This window comes from Cynoglossus semilaevis, chromosome 19 (genome assembly GCF_000523025.1).
Source record: "Cynoglossus semilaevis isolate Cse_v1.0 chromosome 19, Cse_v1.0, whole genome shotgun sequence".
NCBI lineage: Eukaryota > Metazoa > Chordata > Actinopteri > Pleuronectiformes > Cynoglossidae > Cynoglossus > Cynoglossus semilaevis.
In genome coordinates, this window is record NC_024325.1 from 11,325,698 (window position 1) to 11,349,073 (window position 23,376).

At 40.2% G+C, this 23,376-nt stretch overlaps 1 protein-coding gene across 1 annotated transcript in view; it reads left to right on the forward strand.

Moving 5' to 3' along the window:
- The window catches only part of LOC103395281 (RNA-binding protein Musashi homolog 2-like), a 76,485-nt gene that overhangs the window by 37,352 nt on the left and 15,757 nt on the right, over window positions 1–23,376 (forward strand). The window contains exons 7-9 of the mRNA XM_017041828.2: window positions 4,390–4,438; window positions 17,773–17,855; window positions 22,185–22,287. Of these exons, the coding sequence (XP_016897317.1) occupies window positions 4,390–4,438; window positions 17,773–17,855; window positions 22,185–22,287 (235 nt within the window). The remainder of the gene's footprint in view (window positions 1–4,389; window positions 4,439–17,772; window positions 17,856–22,184; window positions 22,288–23,376) is intronic.

Consider the following 23,376-nt stretch of genomic DNA (forward strand, 5'->3'; position numbering starts at 1 on the left):
CAGAAACATCATTAGGAAAACAAATATATAATTGATTACATAAAATGTGTGGAAATGATATGAAACCCTATTGATTTGAAAGTTGTGAAGGTTTTTAGCAAAGATACTTAAAATTCTGCATAATCTCATTAATTAGTGTATTGGTACTTGAATAAAATAAAATAAAAAGGTTAATAAAACTAACTAGAGGGATCTGTTCCCACAGGTTATTTTTTACAAAACTGGCCCACACGGGGGTTCAATCTGGCCCACTTGATGAATTTTGAAAGTGAAACAATGTCAAATGACATTTAATGAAATATGAATATTTTCTGATACACATACAGTATGTACTGTAGCAATACTAGTTAATCAGTCGTCCATCAGTTTGTAGTGTTATTTGGACCATCTGGGTGTCACGCTGTGGGGGTCTTCGTACAGAAAGACCCTCATCTGCTCACATTGTTACACTCTCTCTATCTGACCCTGTCACCAGGCAGACTGACAGGCTGGAAAACCCATACATGAGACAGGGACAGAGACAGAGACAGAGAGAGGGAGTGCATGTGTTCTAATCCTTACTCAGAAAACGTTGATGCCAGATGGCTTTTCCAAGGGTCAGTTAAGAAGTCAGAGGTTGCGCTACTAAAGAACGATCTGCTATCATCTGATATAAAGCCCATTGTAATTATCATAATTCAACCAACTTTTCCGAACTCTTAGTATTTCTTAGATAAAAGCCTAGCGTAGGTCAGTGAACACACATCTACGTCTTTGAGCTGGTAGTGTTTGTGGCTGCTATCAGTTGGCAGCTGGCATTTTGCCACTAACAGTGGATTGTTAATTAGTATTGAAATACATTTCCCTCTATTCATTGAACAGATGTGTGTTTGATGTGCAAACACAACTCTCTCTCTCTTTCTCTCTCTCTCTCCCTCTCTCTCTTTCTCCCACTCCGTCACACTCTCTCTCTCTTTCTTGTCGTTTGTTGTGCATGCGTGAGCATCTATGAAGCAGGGCTGAATGAGAGAATGTTCATAATTTCCTATCATTATTATTCTTTGTAAAAATTATTTGTTCGTTTGTCACAGACCAGACCAAATGATGTCATTTGTATTTTTCCTATCAAGGAACATTTTCTCCTGATTTTCCTATTCGGAGTTCTTAGTGAAGAATTTACAACTGACCATTGGCAGCTGTTCCACAGCCTTTCGGTGCCAGTGGTAGGTTAATGTTGGTGATGATGTTTTAAGTGTTTCAAACTCATTGGCTTTGGACACTAGTCCTGGGTCAATACATCCGTAAAAAAGCTTCCGACCGCATCAAAAATCTATGGAAATAATTGGAAAGTTGTGGTGCAGCAAAGGTTGAATAGCTAAGATTCAGGTATTGTGCAGTGAGAGTGAGCATGTATGTTGGGTTATGTTTCGGGTACAATTTGGTAAGTTGTAGCTTTTGCATTACACTGTGTTATATAGTGAAATGATAAAAAAAGAAAAATATAGTGTGTACTGAACCAGCAGTATTTTTTCTTCCTTCCTATATTTGCTAAAAGATGATAGGCTGGATGATAAGGCGGCCCACAAATCTGTAAAAACCACACACACACACACACACACACACACACACACAGGCATATTACAGAACAAAATGTATTCACTCCCTGTTCCCCTCTCCCATTGTTGTGCCGTATAACATTGGAAGGGAGCATCAGTCAAGTATATTAGCTGGAGCGTATTACTGTCACCAGATTGCCTCTCTGAGCCATCTTCAAGAGCCCCCCAGACAAAACTTCCTGTCATGTTAATCCAAGCTTTAATAAATAGAGGAATGTGTAACCGTATTCAAATTGGGGTTTCCATATTTATACTGACAAAGAGAGGCAGGCTATCATAGGATGACAGATGTAGGTGTTTGGTGTGAAAGAGAAGCATAGAAAAAAAAGTTTTAATCACTGTGGAGTTGCTCCTCTTCGGTGTAGTGATGTCAAATGATCAGATTCAGGAAACTTTGTTTATCCCTGTGAGGCAGGTGAGAGGGTGGAGAATGGCATGTACAGGTATAAAAAAAATCATTAAAGGGTTAGAATATAAACGAAGGATAGAGTGAGTGAAAAATGTGATAGACAGACTATGGCTCGTACTTAGGTGTATTTTGGAGTGATTCACAAGTGTTCAAATATATTTATAGTTAAAATATCTGATACGTTTCGCTTCCCTTTGACGTATACATTGTCTTTGTCTGTATATTTCCTTCTACTTTCATTTTTTCCTGTTGTGTACCACTGGTAATAGGGAATTTCCTTAAAAAAAAACAACTGACCTGTCCTCTGCTGAAAGAACACTTACAGCAGCCAGGTCCAAAATTCAGAACATTGTTGGTTTGCCCCCTGCAGGACGGGCAGTATTGCCCTCTCCTCCTTGTTAGAGCAGCACTTGTAAAAGCGCTGAAGCCTGAATGCAGCACTGAGAAGCCCAACGCTCTGGACAGTGATATAGATTTCCTCTACAAAAGGACAATTAGAACATTGTCACCAATTTGTCCATTGTCACTGAGTTGCTCTAATTTCTCTGATGATCATTGTAATAGAATATGAGATTTTAAGCACTGTAATGATTAAGGACCAGTGGTAGCTGGATTGTTCTCATCATAAATGACTTTAAATATGCATTAATATGCTTTTACAGAAGTGATTTACCACAGTTTCAGTCTTCCTGTCTCTTTTAAGGATATGCTTATAATGTATGTATTGGATTGGAGGTAAAATGGTATAGACTTCAGTGCAGGGCTTCACACCTTTTTGCCTTGATCTGCTGAATAAGAAAAGGTAATATTTTAATAATAAGAAGTCTAGTCTAGTCTAGAATAATATAGTGTGTAGTAATTTAAAAATCTAAGCTGCTGAGGTAAAACAATCTTTGAGGAAAGTCAATCAACCTCAACATCCTTGCAGTCGCTGGAATCCAACAGACAAGAACTGTCTTTCTTGATCTTTCCTCCTGTGTTTCCCATCCACAGGTCAGTCGTGATTGACCTTTCGGATGCTTTCGCCGAACACACATACTGTAGCTTTTGAACTGCAAATTCAGAGTAAAATTACCTGGAAGCCAACTATCCACACACGCATGTGCCCTGCAATCACCCTTTTTTATCTAGAAGAATGTTATTTTGTTCAAATGTTGCTTCAGTTCTGTGTCCCTTTAATAGCCTCCTGACCTTTGCTCTCTAAAATTCTACCACTCTTCTCTGTGTAGGAGGTCATGAGCTGTTCCAAGGCACATACCACGGTAAAATAGACTTTTGCTCTTTTCTTCAGTGTCACAAAAGGCTTAGCACTTCGCTGTAGTTCCCAATCCCCTTTTACATAGTGATAAGACAGCCATTATTCTTTCAACCTTTCTTTTCATTGAGCCTGCAGAAAAGAAGAGGTAAAAGAAATGGAAGAAGAGGAGGACCGAGAAAGACTGTTTCTCCCTGAAGTGAGCCTGGCTTCACCTTTGTGTAGTGGGCTTTTTTTTGTGAGCAGTGAACAGGTCTTTAACCTTCTATCAGATGGAGGCACATAGTTGTGTTCTGCTTGAATAAGTACATTGAAAACCCCTGAAGCAGAGGATATGATTCTATAGAATTTGCAAGTGGCAAAGAGGGGGGCGAGTGTGGGAGACGATAGGGCAGGGGGATGGAGGTAAAGAAGCAGAAAGAGGTGTACATACTGTATCCAATCACCTGCTTAAATGTGACCTATCCGTGATGTGAGGTGATAAGGAACTCATAAGAGAATTAGTATAAAAGTGAGTTCTTTGTTGAATGGGTCTCACTTCTTAATATTCTTAAACATTTCCCACTTTGGCGTTATGTTATTTCTGTCTTCAATATAGAAAGATCCATGTTTCACCTGTGTCGCACCTGCGTTTGTACAGCTGTGATATGACAGATTTTGCCTGTTGTTTAGACGTATTCTGAGTAGTGGGTGGCGGGGGATTTCATGCTCTCCGAATGTAGGTCCCACAATGGAAAAGTTTGATAACGCCACCTCTGTGTTTCCTTTTGAATGGATCAGGCTGAGTTGATATGGTCAGCCCTGCCTCGGTGTAACCTCACTCATGCTCAACATCACACAATAACGCCATGTTGGCCAGGCTACTTCTGACCGTGCTACAGGGGCTAATCCGGCTACTTGGTGCGCTACAGCTAATTCAACTTTGATGTAATAACATAAGCCGTTAACTCCTTCCGGTGTCCAGGCCTGTATGTTGTACAAGGACTGCAGTGGTGTTCAGTGGCTGTGAATTGAAAACACACACAACGGCTGGAAGCTGATGAGTTAGGAATCACTGTGTAAGAGAAAAATGATTAAACACAGCATTATGCTACTAAACTGATATCAGATCTCCTCTTTTTGTCCTTCAGGTTGATGACGCCATGCTAATGTTTGATAAAACTACTAACAGACATAGAGGTAAGTAAATATTTTGCCTTTCTTTTTTTTTTTTTTCATCATTCATGCAAGGTAGGGATGTAGTCATTCACCGTCCTGCCCAGGAAATGAGATATTACAATACATACATTGAGTGTAACATCTGTTGAATAATGTAAATGTGTCAAAGTGATAAATTGACTACTATGGTGTGTAGAGTGCATAAGTGGTTGATGGTTTTATATGTCTGTGTGAGTCACATGATGCTGGTGTGATTGTTGTAGAAAGCTGCCTGACGTTAGTCATGACTGTTAGATGTTGACTTGCTTTCCAGTCTTTTTTTCTAAGTCTCTAAGATGAGTTCTAAGAAAAGCATTTACGTTATCTTTTGCTTATTAAACTCTTTTTGTTCGGTTAGCGGACATCACTGTCCCAGAAAAGTTGGCTGACTCACTGAACCACAAAGCGTTTTTGAAATGACACTTTTGTTTTTACAGTGTGGAATAATGTTGAACACTCAGAATTCTAATTGAAAGAAAAGGAGTTTCAGGATTTCAAGATTCAGGATCTTGATAGATAAACCATGTTGTTGTCTGGTCAAATTGAGCATCCTTAACAAATGTAAGTGCACAGCTGGCACTGACCAGTCAGAGCATACATTGTTTGTAAAGGTCTGGTTTCAAATATTTACCTTGTACTTGGTAAATGTTCTCCAAATGGAAAACTACACCCATTTATTTCCTACAGTCTTGATTCCCAATGCTACCTTGTCTGTACCACAACTATCACAGGAAGTACGTATAGGCCTGTCACATCTTACCACCTCGCGTACTGAATGTTACCGGCTCTGGATTCTCACATAGTTTAGTTAAAGGAACTTTGAGGAGACAGCCTCTCCCTGGCTGCCTATGTGTCCATGTATCAATGTGTGCAAAAGTGGTCGACAGCCACTGACAGGTATTTCCACAAGAAAGAAGAGCAGACACTTCTCTGTATGTCACGCTATTCAGCCGGCTGGTAGGCTGAGCTCACTGAACTGAGCTGGATGCTGTGAATGTGAATTTCTTTGTAACAGTGTATGAAGGTTCTCAGTGCAGTTGGCACACATCGAACCCTTCTTTCTTTCATGTCTCCGTCCTCTCATGTACACTCTGTCAACTGTACTCACACTAATCTGTGGCTTTGAAGCGTGAGCGTCCACCTCTGTCACTGAAGGAGCGCAGATGTAAACAAACTACGTTTCTGCTCAGTCAGGATTAACATTGATTGAGCAGTTTTGTGCAACAATATTGTTATTGTTTAACATTGTTACGTAATCATAGCAGGATAACAAAATACCCAAATAACAAAACCTCTTTTAAGTCAAGTTCTTGGAAACCCTGTGTTTCCTCTGGGATTCATCATTTAAATTCAACTTGTCATGATGCTGAGAGGAAGGTTGAGAAATCAACAATTATTATTAGAGTAGAATTGTGAATTAACTTGGATGTGGAAGTTTTTTGGTCTCATTTGCTCTGTCTGTCTCTCTCTTACCCACCCCACATTTAAATGTTTCTTCAGTGTCTATCCGACACAGCGTCTTCTTTCTGTCTTCAGCGAGGCTGTATTCCCCATAACTGAGATGCTTCCTATTTTGCTTGTTTATGGTGTATGAGAATCATGATCACCACTCCATTGTGAGTCTATTTCCTTTCGAGCTGTGTGGAATTAAATGGAGGACACATGTCACACTCCACTAACAGCAACATTGTCCTTCAGACGCTCCATATTAGAGGACAGCCAGAGTGGACACTCTTCCTCCCCTTATGGTTTCCACCTTCATTCATTCAGTTCAATTCTCCCCGTCTCCTTCTTTTACACAGCTGCACCTTTTCTGTACCTCAGCTTGTTTTTCCTGCTCTTGTTGTCATCACCTTTCTGCTTTCCTCCTGCTAGAGGACACTCCAAATAAGTGAAGCTTTCCACAAAGGTACATTCTGCACACCATCTTCTTGGCATTCAACTGAGCAGAATGCAACCAATTGTGTTGGAAATTGAACTCTCTAACTCCTCCTTTCCCGTTGCAGCAGTTCATTGTGGATGAGCTGAATGTCTTTGGTGAGCAGCTTCTGCTGTCCAGAGGTTGATGCCAAAGGGAGGCTATTGTTCCCCTATGCTGCAGTGTCTCCGACACCCTGCCTCTGGTCTCTCCTGACAGTTCCCTGACAATTCACATTTTATTTTTTTTCCCACTTATTGATTTTAATGTTGTATTTTTTGCATTGGCTGTCAGATTAGCAGCTGTGAATCAGTTACATTTTCTAATCAGATCAATAACATTTTAGCTGTGCATTAAACAATATTTATCATAATTAATCAGATTTAATCAACATTACCAACTTTGACAAAAACATTTTCTGTATCTTGCTCGAACATGAAGACCAATAACGGTGTGTAACACCTGTTTGTATTTTATCTATTTATCCAAATAATAGAACTATTCATATGGAAAATTTTCAATAACAATATGTAAAAATGAAACCTAACTATAGTAAATAGTAGTAAATGAATAGAGTTGGTGGATAATAGTGGAAGCAATATAATAGTAATTTTTTATAATTTGACATAAAAATTGTAAACACTAAGCCACAGACTTTTCTGGGAGGAGAATTACAGTGGACACCACAGAGTCCTCAGACTGTGGACTCTGTGGTGTCCACTGTAATTCTCCTCCTACAAGTCTGCATATTTCCCATGACTTCAAATGTGATATTCCCTGTCAAACAAAATTGCCAGTGTCAAGAGGAGTGTTGATAATGCAGTAATAAATATATCTGTTAGAACAAGTGCTAAAGCATGTGGCTAAATGTGGGGTGTGAAGAGAGTGTCATTATCCAAAGGAAAGAATTGCAGGAAATTGACAAATTTCTTGTCTTTCTTGCCAACGGTCCTTAAATCAGCACAAGTTGCAGTTAGCCGTAATCACCTCCACACATTCATACTCCTCTACCTATCCACACTACTGCTCTCTTCATCAATGTCATTTACATAACTTCAAACATATTATCCAGGAAAATGTCAACGTCTGCAGCTAAAGATACGCCCTTGACCTAATTGGATTATCCTCTAGCAACTTTTAAACATTCCTTACCAGAAAAGATGGGTGCAGACATTTCCTTTTCTCTAGTCTTTCTTTAATTACACCATTAGTTGGCGATTGATGATGAAATGTGAGTGAAACCACCTTTCGTATTGGTTTACAATAGTTTTAAACCAGACAACACCCATTAGGGTGAGCTTCATAGTGTGTGTGTGACTGATTGTAAACTTCATTCTTACTTTTTGTGAATGATGCAAGTGTTTGTAATGTGTAAAGTGTGCAGCGTGTAAATGTTTTCGTTACAAGGCAGCTGTGCAAGACAGAGCCTTGAAGTAAGCCCTGGTTCTGGATACACGGACGGAGCTGAGGCTGTGAAGTAGTTCAGAACTCATCATTAATACTTTTAGTTTTGTGGCTGGGGTTAACAGGCTGTTGGTTTGTTTGTTTGTTTGTTTGCATGTGATCAGGCATTGCGTTGTGAGTCTGGACTGTGAACTGAGAACTCTGCGAAGGTGAACGAAAGCGTTAGCCCCTAGATACACAACTCAGACGGTGACAAAGGCATGAACCATATTTGACATCATTGAGCTCCGTCTTGGTTTGCTGATTAAGAAGAAGAAAATATTTGGCCTCATTATCTTTCATCTCTTTGGTATTTTAAACTTCATATTTTACAAAAAGGTGATCGGTACCTTCGGTCACCTGGAATCAGGGCAGTGCATCTAGAGGTTTAACAGTTGCTCCCTACTATCTCCCCCCACCTCGCCCCCCATTGTGTTTTACGTCACCACCGTACCTCATCAGCCGCAGGTGATCATGATTGAATATGGCCAACTGAGCAGAGGACGTCTGTTGGCAAGGTGATTGCTGGTTCGTTGATTGGCTAGGATGAGGAAGAGGGGGAGGGCACTACAGAAGGTGGACTGGGCAGGAGCGAAGTTAGAAAAGGCATACGATTAAACAAATATAAAAGTGATTCAATGGGAAGCTGCTGATTTCTCCGGCTGGAAGCTGCTGCTGATGGCTTGAAAAGAGCGCAGGGCAGTTTAGGCCTCTGCTTTTTGCAATTAGAGCTCACTCCAGCAGGTGCCTCCTGGCCAGCCTGCACATTCCTCAAAAATACCCTCTGATTACTACTGTAGGACACAGGCTGTTTATAAAATGGATGTAGCACTGCTGAGATTCAGGCTTGGTGAGGCTTTCTTTTGTTCAGGCGAGAGAGAGAGAGAGAGTGGGGGAGCGAGCGATAGAGAGAGAATTAAGATACCAGAGTTTGTAGTCTGGTCTGTATAAAACATGGATATCTAATCGACGAATAATTATCCATCAGTTCTTCAAATTCCATTTTAAATGCCATAAGAAAAAATATACTTAGGTTGAAGAGTTCTGTTAGGCAACTCGATGTGAAATTTAAACAGCTCATCCAAGAGGCTTCTTCAGTATACAACTAATATACTGTTTGATGGTATTGGTGAAAGAGAATAACACATATTGCAGTAAAATTCTAACACAATGTCTTGCACAAAACGTCTCTTGTCTTTGCAATGGTTTTGTAAGCATCATAATCAACTATGCAGATCAACAGATTCACCACAGAAACAAGAGTCTGGTCTAATGGGGTTATTTTTCTGAATTAGAACATAGTACTATTTAAGTATTACACTACCTTAAATCTTAAAATGAAATTGTCATTAAAGTCGAGGTCAACATTTTATAAATAAACAAATATTGCCTGTCTGTCTGTACTACAGCAAATACTGTAGTACTTCACATGAGAAAACTACAGATTTATACATTCTTCTTCTTCTGTAGGCTATCCCCTCCAGGGGTCGCCACAGGGGATCTGACCCTATCACCTGCCCTCTCTGCTTTTACACCAACCGACCACCTAACCACCCACATTAGGGCTAAGCAACGACTAAAACCTAATGGGTTAACGCAATAATAATGCGTTAAATTGCCCAGCCCTAATTTAAAAAAAACACATATAGGTTCACTTTTATATTATGGTTATGATAAAGGCAAAGGGCCAGGAAATGTGTGTGCGCGCACGTGTGTGTGTAAGAAAAAAGAATTGATAGAGAGACAGAAATAGAGGAGGACAGAGTGAGTGTCTATGCCCCTGACAGCGATAGGGGTTGCCTAGCCAAGCGTAGCTGTCAGGGTGGAGATACCTGGCTCATTAGGTATCATGGCAGGATAATATATGAACAGAGCTCGGGAATGTTCACACAGGTAACGAGTGTGAGCAGGCGGGAGGAAGGAAGAGGTCTTTTGTCTTCTCCTGCTCTCCCCCCTCGTCACTCCTCACTGCTTCCTCCTTCACCTTTACCTCCTTTCTTTCTTTCCTGTTGCTAGTAATTTGCATGTGTGTACACCGGGGACAAATAGAATCCCTGCTCACATTATGCTCACTTTTTATTCAAAGTAGCCCCTCGAAGGCTCTGTAGAAGTTTTTCACAAAATTCTTCTTTTTTCTTTTCTTACACTGTCTCTTGCTTGCTGCTCGTGTTGCACATCCACTGGTCGTTGACAGGTTGCCAGTCATGGTAAGGTTTCATAACCCATCGGTGTCATGCTGCAGCACATTGCTAATTGAGTTAAATACTTTGCTCGTCTCTCCTCAGTGAATCCATCTGTCGCTATCTTGTCATCGGTTTGTTTGCACTTGACGCGTTCGGAGTCGCTCTTTGTGTGTTTAATGGTGCGCTCCTGTGTGTGTGTTTGTGTGTTTTTCAATATTTAATTTATTCAAATGTGTGCGTGTCCATATGTACAAATACAAAATCATATAAAACTAGTGGCTGCCAAAGGGATTACACCCATCATAGCATCTTAAAAAAATTAAACGAACCCAGCCACGCTTTTTATGTCATTAAATGAAGTAAAGACCACGTCTCACTGCATTTAAACAATTTAATCCAACCAACAAACTGATCTGCAATTAGTTATGTTGTATTATATTATGTGTGGCTATCAAAGCTAAGGTATTATGATGTAAAAATGTAAAATGTTGTACGTTTTTTCACAGGGCAAATGCTAATAAACATTTATTTTTGGCAGCCTTACACAGCAAAAGGCAATCATGCGAGGCTACATACGAATGCATATGGACTGATGAAATGATTAATCAGCCTTTAGTCCAGTTGTCTTTGCTCTGGATCAGCCTCAAAGAAGTGGCACAGTAACAGGGGAGGTGAGAGAGGACGAACCTGTGCTGTGTTTATTTCTGTTTGTTCATTCACTTGCAAATCACAGTCACATGCACTCATAGACCTCACACCCATACCCAGCTGGCACTGAAAGAGAGTGAACTTAAAAGCTGCCTCTCTGTGTGATGTGTTGCCTCCAACATTAGATGTATGATTTTTTTTTTTACCACTGCACCTTCATCACTCTCTTTCATCACTTCTCCCTGCCCTGTCTTCGCTTCTCTCTCTGTTCTTTCCCAGATGTTTGAAGGAGACGTGCATTAAAAAGTGCAGATGTGTGTCAATAGGAGAAAGTACTTCACAGCAGGTGTGTCCTGGCTTTGATACAGAACAAAGGAACTAGGTTTGTGGGTGAAATGGAGATGGTACAGTGTGAGGAGAAGTGTCACGTTTGTCCCGATATGAAACAATATATAGAATACCTATATTGTTCCATCAGCCTGCTTTAACACACGCACAGTTTTTTTTTTGCTATCCTAAAATGCAGCATGTCTTTCATCTTTATCTTCATCATCATATTATAGTGTTTTCAACATGTTATTTTCACCTTTGTCACTTCACACATTTTTTCATCTTTGTTTTTTTCACCCTTACATTTTTCTGCTTCTACCAGCCTGACAGAAAGGTTACTCTCAAACAATTCTTTTTTTTTTTTTTTTTACATTTCTCGTTTTAATATTAGTCCCCTCTTACTGTAAAGTTCACGTCTTTGAAATACCACCTCCACAGATCCATTTCACTCGTTCATCACTGTCCGCCAACCTGTAAAAACCCAGTTCTACAACCTCCACCCTCAGCCGATCCATCTGACAAGTGTCAGCCGGCCTCACAGACTAATTTCTCATGAATTGGTCTTACCTCTCAACACACTTTCCCTTTTGCTTTTTGCTCTTACTTAGTCATTTCTCCCTCATACCCCTCACCTCCCATCTCCCCCTGGTCCTCACATTTCATTTTTTCTCCTACAAATGCCACACAACAGTCCCTTAAGAAATGTCATTTCTGTCTTCTCCTTTTGTTCAGTAATACCTCTGTGTCCCTCGCGCTCTCCTGGGAATTTATACACCGTTGGCTGTTCTGTTCTGTCGCTCCTCTCTGATCTCTCTGCTTCTCCAGCTCTGTCATTTCTCTTTTTGTTTGATCCTATCACACTGTTACTGACTAATTTAATTACAATTCTAAAATGCGACATCAGTTCTCACATCACATTTATTTGTTATATCCAAATAACATGAAATATATTTTTTGCCTAGTTCATTCTGGATTATACAGTACAACATGTAAAAAAAATATTTTTGATAAATGTATTTCATTCCAGTTTGCTCAGAGCTGTCACTTCCGAAAATCAAGTTCAAACGAATCTTGGTGAAAGTTCTTAAAGCTGTTTGCATCTGTCATTCCTGACCTTTGTGGATAGTTCAGTGTGGTAAATAGTAAATCAATCAATCTGGACCAAAATATTGTGCAGTGACCTATTTTGTCTGCTATTTTGGTCTGCTGTAACACAGACACAGTCAACACTCAAGAACCAGAGTGAATAGTTCGGACTAACTGCTGAGAAAGTTGCTTCCGTTTCTTTCTTTTTTCCAAATTGTTTATTATTACCTAACAACAATGACGGTTCTCCAAAACCTTATTTGAAAAAGACTTGGTGGATTTATGGTATGATCAGTTTACATATTGGTTCTAAGAGGAGTTAAACAACTGCTTTAAAAAGACTTTTTGTCTCAAACACCAAATTAGGTTTTTGTTTGATTGGTTTTGTAGGATACACATCAATAAGTCATTCTTAAGGCTATGAAGTTGCTTCTTCCTGTTCACCTGGTGGAGGCGCTCCTTTGCTGGTTTACTCTGCTGTTAAACCCTTCTACAGTTTTGCACACCTCAGTTCTGTAGACCTGAGGCATGCAGGCACTTGTGTTCTATCAAAATGCTAATAATATTGTGTGCACAATATTATTGCTTTGGTAATTGGTGAAAGGAATAGTTGACAAGACCACCTGCCCACCCCACTACTCTATTATTTTGATTGCAATGACTGTGATAAAAGGAAGCAGATTGTGTAATGATGACTGATACTTGGTCAAGGTGACTGTGGCCCAGTCATGGGTTCATTTAAATGACACTCTGGTGAGATTTGCAAAAATAAAAATACATCAAGCGTAAATGTGAAAAATAATTGGAGAATAATTTAAACATTAAGGTCTGTATGTTTTCCCATGTTTTGCCATTGAAGGTGATGACATTAAGTGGCTGAGAAGCCTGTCTGTCATGTGGTTGCCATGACAATGGCTCAGAGGAAGGTCGGGGGGAGTGGGGGGAGCTGTAGTTAGAGCAGTGGAGAGAGAGAGAGAGAGAGGTTACAAGTGATCCACGGTGAGTGTTACCAGGGCCACAGCCATTCTGATCTGAATGTTACTGTGACAAAATATCACCGTGTGCAGCTTGACAACAGTTTGAGGTCATTTTCAAAATCATTTGTTAACCGGATTAGGTTGATCTTCTGAGTCATTGTTCTGTCTTTCATGCATAAATAGACGGATAATTATCACACCTTCCTTTTGTAATTTGAGGGTGAGGTTTAGACGAGAGGACGTTTGAAACACTGTATGTTTCTCCTCTAATGCTTTATTGTCTTTGGCTCTGCAAATCCAGGTGTCCTCTTTTGTCCTCCGAGTTAATGACGGTGATAATGGTTCTTACTATAAGGACGCCCCCACACACCCCCACACCACACACAAATGGAACAGCTTCTTCTCATATTCTCTGAGACTTCCATTCTGGGGGGGCACTATGTCATCTGCAGGGTCACCCTAACCCCCCAGGACATTTGCACATGGTTATTTTACGCAGCACAAAACCTTGATACTGCTATAGTGCTTTTAGTCACCCTAAAAGACTGCTTTATTTATGAGGCATCCTGTTATTCTTGAAGATTGTGACACGTTTATCACCACTGTCCTCGACCACCTGCCTTTTTACTCATCTTACACTAATTTTTCAGCAAATCCTGTCCTTCATCTCTCCTCCTCTCCTTTTCATTGTCTCCATTCTTCAGCCAGCTAATACTAATCCTTCTCTCCTTACTAAAGTACAGTAAAGAGCATATTTAAAAGTCATGAATGCAAAATCCAGGTGTGGCGTAGGACACTGCATTTGTTTTCTATACGTCTGAGAGACAGAGCCAGTTGCCGTCATGATGGTAAGTAAAATCTTCTGGCTGAGCTGAAGCTGTCTAAGTGAATTGCCCAGAGCAAATTTGACAGCCAGTGGAAGGCCAGGCTAAATTGTGATGGATGAGGACAGCGCGGGTGGTGCCGACAGAGCATTGATGTGTTTTGGTGCTCATTCACGAGCTAATACATAGCCCTAATGTGTTTTATTTCCACTGACAGTTTACCAATGTGCACATGTGCTCAAAAAATGGAGATACCTGATGGGTATGCTACAATATTTATTAAACTGATTTTGCAATTTTTCATTCCTACAGAGTCTATTCAGTCTTCATCAGCCTCATAACCACGGGATTTTGTTACCTCTGAAAGAGCTGACGTAAAAACACACACAACACAAATTCTTGTAAATTCCTGATTGGAAAAGAAAAAAGAAAAATCACACAATTAAACACAAATCCATGTTAACTGGTTAACTGGTCAACTGGCAATCACAAATAGGTATTAAGGAAAAACTTCTAAAGATCAACAACAAGAGACAAGGCTTCAGTTAGGTCCAACTGATGGTGTGTGTCAGTGTGTTTAAAGCGAAAAATGCACATATAAAAAATTAAATTGTGATTTGTTTAGGTTGTCCGACTAAAGTATAGTCTAAAAAAATATCTTTTTGAATAATTTCCTTTTGTCTTCTTTTCAACTTTCATTCATCTTCAGTTTAATCTAGCGTGATGGAAGGAGGACAACATTTCTGGTTTTTCACCGTTTTTTCTTGAACTTCCGTGGCCCATTCATCTCCCATCTGTTAGCCTAGCTTCTGGGCTCATGCTCCTTTCACCCTGTCACCCTCATGAACTCCCACTCCCTGTCTGATGTTGCGCTGGAATAAGCAATATTGAGAGAGCAGCTGTTTAGACATACTGCAGGATCCTTGGTACGTGGTCCAACAGGTGGGAGGGTGGTACTATGTTGAATTACATATCTAACAAAGTCCCCTTCACTTGTCTGTTCCATAGGCTGTCACATGTTCAGATGACACAGTGTACTGTATTTCTGTATTTAATTTTTAAATTTTCTGTAAAAATGTCAATAACGACAGTTCGTTATATATATGTATATATACAGTATGTGTACTGCTGCTGATTTTTCAAATACATTTGGTGTGCCCAGTGTTTTGCTGATTTTTAAAAAAAATATTTTCTACTGACTTAACTGGTGATAGCGCTGACTGCACTGTACCCTCAGGGTGCATATATAGAAACATATGTCTCGTCCTGCTACTGATTTTTCCGTGGTTAGGTGTGAGCTCAGCCAGGGACAGAACAGTCTTTCATGCCATTTCTGATGCCTGACTTTTATAAAGATTAAGCCTACGGAAAGTGATCCCTGGAGGAATTTGTTTGAAGAGCATCCTCCTGATAATAGGAGGGAGTCTGGCAACACGCTGGGGGATTGATCAGCCCTTTACTCAAAAGCCAAATAGAGTACCCCCCCCAGTCGGAGTAGAAGGCCATGCAGGATGTGAATCTATCCTCTTTAAAGCCCTTAAAGCCTTGTGAAGTGCTGACCACCATAGCAGGCCAGGCTGCATTATTTAGCATCCACCACAAAGTGGTTGTACTACCATCTACTGTAGTACAACAGTACATGGTATATATATATATGCAGTAATAATAAGAATAATAAGCCTCTTTGTTTTAAAGCCATTGTAGGACGTTGTGGTGAAATTGTCAGGAAGACTTTTGACGGTAGTTAGCGAGTCGTGATGCGACAACTTTTAGGGAATAGGGATTATTATCAGACCGCTACAAAGTGAGGACTTTTTGACCATGTGAAAATTGGTGAAAGTCACATTGGTCATGCTCTGGTGATAAAAGGAGATTCTTGATGCAGTTTCCCTTGACAGCATACAGGGTTACTCAATTGACATGTGTTTACTTCTTCAGTAACAGCTGAATGATGGGGACTTTTGTGGTTGTTGTTAGCAGAACCAAACGCTGATCAATCAAATGAGTAGTTTCTAGCGAACCTGAATGAGCAGCACTCTGCACTCTGTCCACGGAGCTTTCTCATCTTCAATAATCCCAGTACAAAAGTAATGAATAAAAGATAAAGATAAAGGGCTACGTTATCTTTATCCTTTGATTACACACCCGCTTATAGTGCAAGTAAGCAATTAGGTGAAACCTTGATGTGTGCTGTGTGCGGGGGGGCGGGGTTGGGGGGGTGATGGTGAATCAGTAAAGCCTGTCTTGATTACAAGGGTCAGTGGTGTCAGAATTACATCATAGTGCTTGATGTCACGATCTAAACATCCCAGTGGATGTGTGTGTTTTGAGTCTGCACAAGGTGCTGGGGGAACAGTGGTTTTATAACAGCAGCTATAAATAAAACACAAGTGGCAGGTCTGCCTTCCAGCATTTAGTTCACACAATGAAAGCAATCTCTCCTAAATGGTAATGATCCTTGGAAAGTGGCATCATCAGTGTTCCTCTTTCTAGATGAACCGCTACTGTGTCAGACCTTTAAATAAACGTATTAAAATCAATGGCCACGCAGGCAAAGAGACTTCTCTTTTTTAAACCCATTTTACTCTGAATTCTCTCCTGTGTGTTTCACTGCTGTGTTTTGCAGAGGGCTATTTTGATTCATTGCTTCTCCTCTGTGAGTTGGTCTGTGGACCTGCATATTCACTTTTAATGTTACAATTACACAGTCAAACTCGTATCTGTCTACATTTACCACTAGATGGCGTTCTCTTTTGTGGTGATCCCATTATATTGTGGTAAAGATGTTGGGAATGGTGTCTCCTTTTTCCTCCCCTCCTGTTCCAGCTTTAACAGTTGACATTTTTCTTTATCTTTAGTCACAAATTCAGTGCAGATCTTGATCCCCTGATTAGCTGAAAACCTGGACATCTGGAACCAACTTAAAAAGATTGATATTTGATTGAATTCATTAATCACAATGCCTCTAATTCATGAGATTTTTTTTCTTCAAGTTCAAGATCTTCAAGTGTTGAAATGATTATCCAATTTCACTTATTTCACCTGAAATATAATTTTCTTTCTCCACTGTAAAAAAGAGCTGTGATCAGGGAAAACTGATTTAAAAAAACATGGGAATTTCAGTTTCAGGTTTTCAAAGCCAACAAGGTTGGGAAACTGATTTAAAAAAACATAGGAATTTCAGTTTCAGGTTTTCAAAGCCAAAGCTTTGTTGGTGGTTTTGTGATTTGCATATATAAGAAAAATGATGCTATATTTACCATTTCGAAATGAAAATCCTGTCCCTCGTCAGCATCACGAGCTTCTTCAGTCGTTGACTCTTCCTCTTTTATTTTATTTCCTATTGAATATTGGTTTTCAACACTAGCTTTAGCTATGCTAGAGGGCTATCTGCTCATGTTCAAAATCAAAGGCTATTGTGCCGTCCAGTCTTTTGTCATAAAATATGGGGTTAAGCTTTTTGTCCTATAAATATGGCCCAAAAGTCCCACTGCCAACAAAGCTTTCATTTCCAGACTTGCATTAACATAAAAAACAGAGCTTGTTATACACTGAGATTTCAATAAAAAGAACACAAAACGCATTTAATTAATTTCATGTGCACAGCCCAATTCCCTGAATCTCATTTAATGAGCTTTGTGCAGCTTTCTCTTTATGGAAGGGGTCCTCGAGTGCCCCTCATAATGGAGCAGATTTCATCATATTGTTGATTTAAAGAGGACAATGTCTTTTTTGTCCACCTGTTCTTTTCAGTGGTCTGAGCTCATCTCTACTGATGTACTTGTATAGTTTGTAGCCTGTGAAAATGTTCTGTCCTGTGATCATTTTTTTTAAATATATATTTCTCCACTCTCACTCGTCATTCCTCCCCAACCCCTAACTGCTCCCTTTTTGTGTCTTTCAACAGGATTTGGTTTCATCACTTTTGAGAGTGAAGACATCGTAGAGAAAGTCTGTGAAATACATTTTCATGAAATCAATAACAAAATGGTAAGTCCACTCCATTTGTCAACTCTCGGTGGGGTTTGTAGAATTAATATTTGATTTCCTCTTTCCAACGCTACTGGTGTGTGGGGGTACACACACACACACACACACACTCAGATTCGTACTATTTGGGTCTGAGGAGGAAGGTAGTGATGTGTACTGGCCATAAAGTGTGAAATTGTGTGGCTGAGGTCTACCTGTCAGGTTGAGGGACAGGACAGTGCAGACCGTTCTACTATTTATAAATCCCCTACAAATACACACATATGCAAACACACACAGGGGGATATTTCCAAGGGTGAAACGGAGATACTTGTAAACTTAATGAGTCAGAGATTATCACTAATCACAGAGCGGCTCTCATACGTACTTTACCTCCATCTACTGTAAATACAGTTTACTACACATTTTTCCTCCCCTTCAATTCCTTTCAGTTTTGTCTTCAGCAGGTGAAATACCAGTTTAATTGGATTCAGACCATGGTAGTAATCTAGCTGAATACATGTTTCAATATTAGGTACAATTGACTTTTGTTACCAGTATTGCAGTAGGCCCTGTCAATCTTCATATCAGCATTCATGTGAGAGCAGGTTCTCTCAAGCATGAACATCATAAGATCCAAACCTCGGAGCTGCCGCATAGATGACAGTCTGCCATCATGTGTAAAGACACCATTCCCATGTTACAGCCTTGACAAATACAAAATCCACAGTGATGTTCAGGGAAAGATGTCATGTTTAATAAGAAAAAAACATTTCATATAATAGACCACTCATATAATGGGATTTTATTATTTACTTTTTTATTATTTTTATATAGATAGATAGATAGATAGATAGATGGGTGGGTTTCTAAAAATAATATTAACAGTAATAAGAGTCTTAGTTTTGGAGAATATCAACAGTAAAGCATTTTTCCAGGGCCCTAAATATCTGAATAAAACAGCTTCCTGTCTCCATTTTTATGATGTACCATACAAAGAAGACTTTCTCCGTTAGCGTCATCTAAGACAGTTAGTGAATAATTGATTCAAACAGAAATTCCACCCCATGTGTGGAGAGCTGCGGATATACAGTGTAGAGCACTCACCTTACTGCTGCTCCTCATCTTCACTTCTCTAGAACTGAGTCACTCCCTGTTATATTTAGTGAGTGACGGGATCCTTTAGTGACTTGGTCAATCACTCTGGGTTCGTAAGGTGTCTTGGTCTTACTCTCTGGGAGCGTTCTCCCGGTCCCTATGAGTTCTGCCTCATATATATTTAAAAGGGTTCTGTTCTGAAACAAGCTCTCATCCTGCGTTGCCAGATGAACTGACATCTGCTCTCATCTCACTTCAACAACCGTTGTTTAAAAAACCCGAGATGTGATAACGTATGGAAATATACTGTTTTGGCAGCAGCAGTGAAAATCGTAGCTCGGCAGATAAATACTTTTAACCAGCCCTGTGTTTAAATGAATGAGTCAAGTACCCTTCATGTTAGTGTTCAATAAAATACATTTGATATTCTAGAAAAATAAACATTTGTTTAATACTGTATAAAATTATAGCCCAAACTATTACTGTAGTATTATTATAATAATAGTGAATATTATTATTATATAATAATAGTCAATAATACATGGGCCAGTGAGGGGTTTGGATATTTGGTGCATTAAACGCATAATAAAGTTTCCTTCCCCTGATGAAAACCGACCCCATAACCTCTGGACTGCAAGTTAACAAATGTTTCCTATAGTGACAGAAATAGCCTGAACACATAACAGGAAGTCAGTCCACACTGCACTCCAGGATGTCCCATGAAAGCTAAACGATGTGAGTACCTGCCGAGTTGGAGAGCAATTGAAGCCGTTTGATATGAACCTGATGATCATGGCCTCGCATCTTTAAAAGCCCTTCAGTGTGGATGGGAACATTGTCATGTTGTAATATAAAAGTGAGCTCTGGAGGTGGCACCACAGGGAGCACCGGATCCATGGAATGACTTCATGTTCTTCTGTCTTCATGTGACCCAGTGAAGTTTCATTTGCTATAAAAGACTTAGAAGAAATATATATACCATCATAAACACTTAAAATATAAATTATTTGTTTAATTACAACAGATGGTGTCCATTAGCTGTTACCTTTGAGTTTGCTAAAGCTAGCAAGGATAGTGTGACAGCAACCCAGCGTCACTTCGCAGAATATTAGAGGAAGCATGAAGGACTGATTTTTGTAAACTCTAGGGTAAAACAATGGTTTTGTTACTAGAGACGAGCAGACATTTATATATAACTTTGGTTTATATCAAGTGTAGGTCACAGCCAAATTTATAACGTCTCACCTTCGCAGTGCTGCGTTCAACTTGTTTTACTGTCCTTCCTGTTTTGATCTATTTCTATGTCTGGATCATTCTTTAAAGACGCGTCCACCTCCTTTAGTTTCTGTCCTATATTTAAATCAGGTAAACACTCACGATATAACACCAGCACAGATCCTGGCTCCTGGCAAGGTGTGCATCTAGGAAAACAAGGCCTTTCTCCCTGAATATCAATGACCCACATCTGAGTGAATGTTGACATGACTCATCCGAGGTCTGTCTGTATTCGCAGCAAGGAAACTGGGCATCCAACTCACTGTGTGTCTGTGTTTCTGGGTGAGAGAGGATTCTGATCACATGCTCCTAACAGATCTATTTGGTCAGGTTTCTGCTTAAATAAATGCAAATCGTTCTGTGACAGCAGGACGGCCTGTGCTGTTTTAAGTAAAATGTCAAACCCTGGCAGGTGATAAGGGAGTGCAGGGTAGCTGCGACAGCTGCGAAGTAGCTAAAAAAAGTGCTCTGCTAACCAGCCCAAGCAACTTTCTCCATGAGACGAAACCTCTCATCGTAAGTGTCATCTGTTTACAAATCCACGTCTCCTAACCATTTCTTATTTTCACTAAAAATATAAAGCATGTCTGGGTATTGTGAGAAATGCACCAAATACTGGTACTTAGACGACTTTACAGACGGGCCTCGGTTTACGACGTCCTCGACTGACGGCATTTCCATAAATTTATTATGAAAGTATTGTTCCATGATTCTCACGCACGGCGTCAAAACGTTAAAAAAATATAAAGACCAACAGAAATGTTCATTGACTTTTATCATATATTTCAGACTATTTATATATTCCATGACTAGAGAAGACTGTTTTTCTGCTTTTATCTTGAACACACCAGCCTTCACCAACTTTCTTTTCTCCTCCAACTCCTGACAAGGGAAAGCCTGCATGTTTGTGTTACAGCCACATTTTTAGTAAATTCACTCCAAAAACAGAATGTGTTTTTGTTTTACATAATCCCCAATGCCGTGTCAATTTGCATTTAGAAACCTGTATATGAATGTGTGAATTATTGTGCACTGCCATTTTAGAAGTGCCAGCCCTTTTGTATGGATGCCAGGTCGTACCCTGGTTGCGGTGTACGCAGCACTGGCACAGCTACCTGTCTTGTGCAGCAGAATGACACGTGAGCTGCAGCAGCCCAGAAATCCTTACTTACGTGGAGAGAGTAGGGAGAAGCAGAAGACAGACCAACAGATGGACAGGCCGATGCCAAACAGGCAGTGGAGCAAAGAGATTGCGCCACATGGTGGACAGACTTAACGTACCAAAGAACAACCCAGTGACACAAGACCATGCCTTGTCGACTGCTCTGCATTGGATTGAAACGTTGTAAATAGGACTTTCATCTCTCTCCCGCTGCTCGTTTGTCACATGACATACAACCCTGTGATATCTGTCATGAAGAAAAGGGGAGACGTCAGTCTTCCAAGATGGTAAATTAACTTACTGCAGCAGAGAGATTAGTGCTGCAGATGGAATTGAATGGTGGTGGGCTACACTTTAACTCACCATGTTTGCCTTTTTACAGTAACACACCATACATCCTTCCCCAGGGTCAAATGTTTCATTCACTGGTCTGAGACGCCTGAGTGAGTTTTTAGTGTAGTGATTTATCTCTCTTTTGGTCAAACAAAACTACATTTTACAAAGTGACATGACATCCTGGTCCCAACAACAGAGCACAGTCACTGCTGCAAAGATCTCACCAAGTATTTAGTGTGTATATTACTTTTGGAACATGCTGCCTTTGGCCTTGTCCATTTTCCATTTTCATGCAGATAGAGGAAGATTGTGTGCTACTGAGTTTGATTTTTCTAAGACAGAAAGTGTTAAGTAAAATATCTAGCTCTGCAAGTCAAACAGAAAAACACCTAAAACAGCTGAGAGCTGAGACAGACCTGTGCCAACAGAGTCTAATGGTTTGTCTATGTGTGTGCGTGTGTTTGTGTGTGTGTAAATAGGTAGAATGTAAGAAGGCCCAGCCCAAGGAGGTGATGTTTCCACCAGGTACTCGAGTACGAGCCAGGGGTCTGCCCTACAAAATTCACTCCAAAAACAGAATGTGTTTTTGTTTTACATAATCCCCAATGCCGTGTCAATTTGCATTTAGAAACCTGTATATGAATGTGTGAATTATTGTGCACTGCCATTTTAGAAGTGCCAGCCCTTTTGTATGGATGCCAGGTCGTACCCTGGTTGCGGTGTACGCAGCACTGGCACAGCTACCTGTCTTGTGCAGCAGAATGACACGTGAGCTGCAGCAGCCCAGAAATCCTTACTTACGTGGAGAGAGTAGGGAGAAGCAGAAGACAGACCAACAGATGGACAGGCCGATGCCAAACAGGCAGTGGAGCAAAGAGATTGCGCCACATGGTGGACAGACTTAACGTACCAAAGAACAACCCAGTGACACAAGACCATGCCTTGTCGACTGCTCTGCATTGGATTGAAACGTTGTAAATAGGACTTTCATCTCTCTCCCGCTGCTCGTTTGTCACATGACATACAACCCTGTGATATCTGTCATGAAGAAAAGGGGAGACGTCAGTCTTCCAAGATGGTAAATTAACTTACTGCAGCAGAGAGATTAGTGCTGCAGATGGAATTGAATGGTGGTGGGCTACACTTTAACTCACCATGTTTGCCTTTTTACAGTAACACACCATACATCCTTCCCCAGGGTCAAATGTTTCATTCACTGGTCTGAGACGCCTGAGTGAGTTTTTAGTGTAGTGATTTATCTCTCTTTTGGTCAAACAAAACTACATTTTACAAAGTGACATGACATCCTGGTCCCAACAACAGAGCACAGTCACTGCTGCAAAGATCTCACCAAGTATTTAGTGTGTATATTACTTTTGGAACATGCTGCCTTTGGCCTTGTCCATTTTCCATTTTCATGCAGATAGAGGAAGATTGTGTGCTACTGAGTTTGATTTTTCTAAGACAGAAAGTGTTAAGTAAAATATCTAGCTCTGCAAGTCAAACAGAAAAACACCTAAAACAGCTGAGAGCTGAGACAGACCTGTGCCAACAGAGTCTAATGGTTTGTCTATGTGTGTGCGTGTGTTTGTGTGTGTGTAAATAGGTAGAATGTAAGAAGGCCCAGCCCAAGGAGGTGATGTTTCCACCAGGTACTCGAGTACGAGCCAG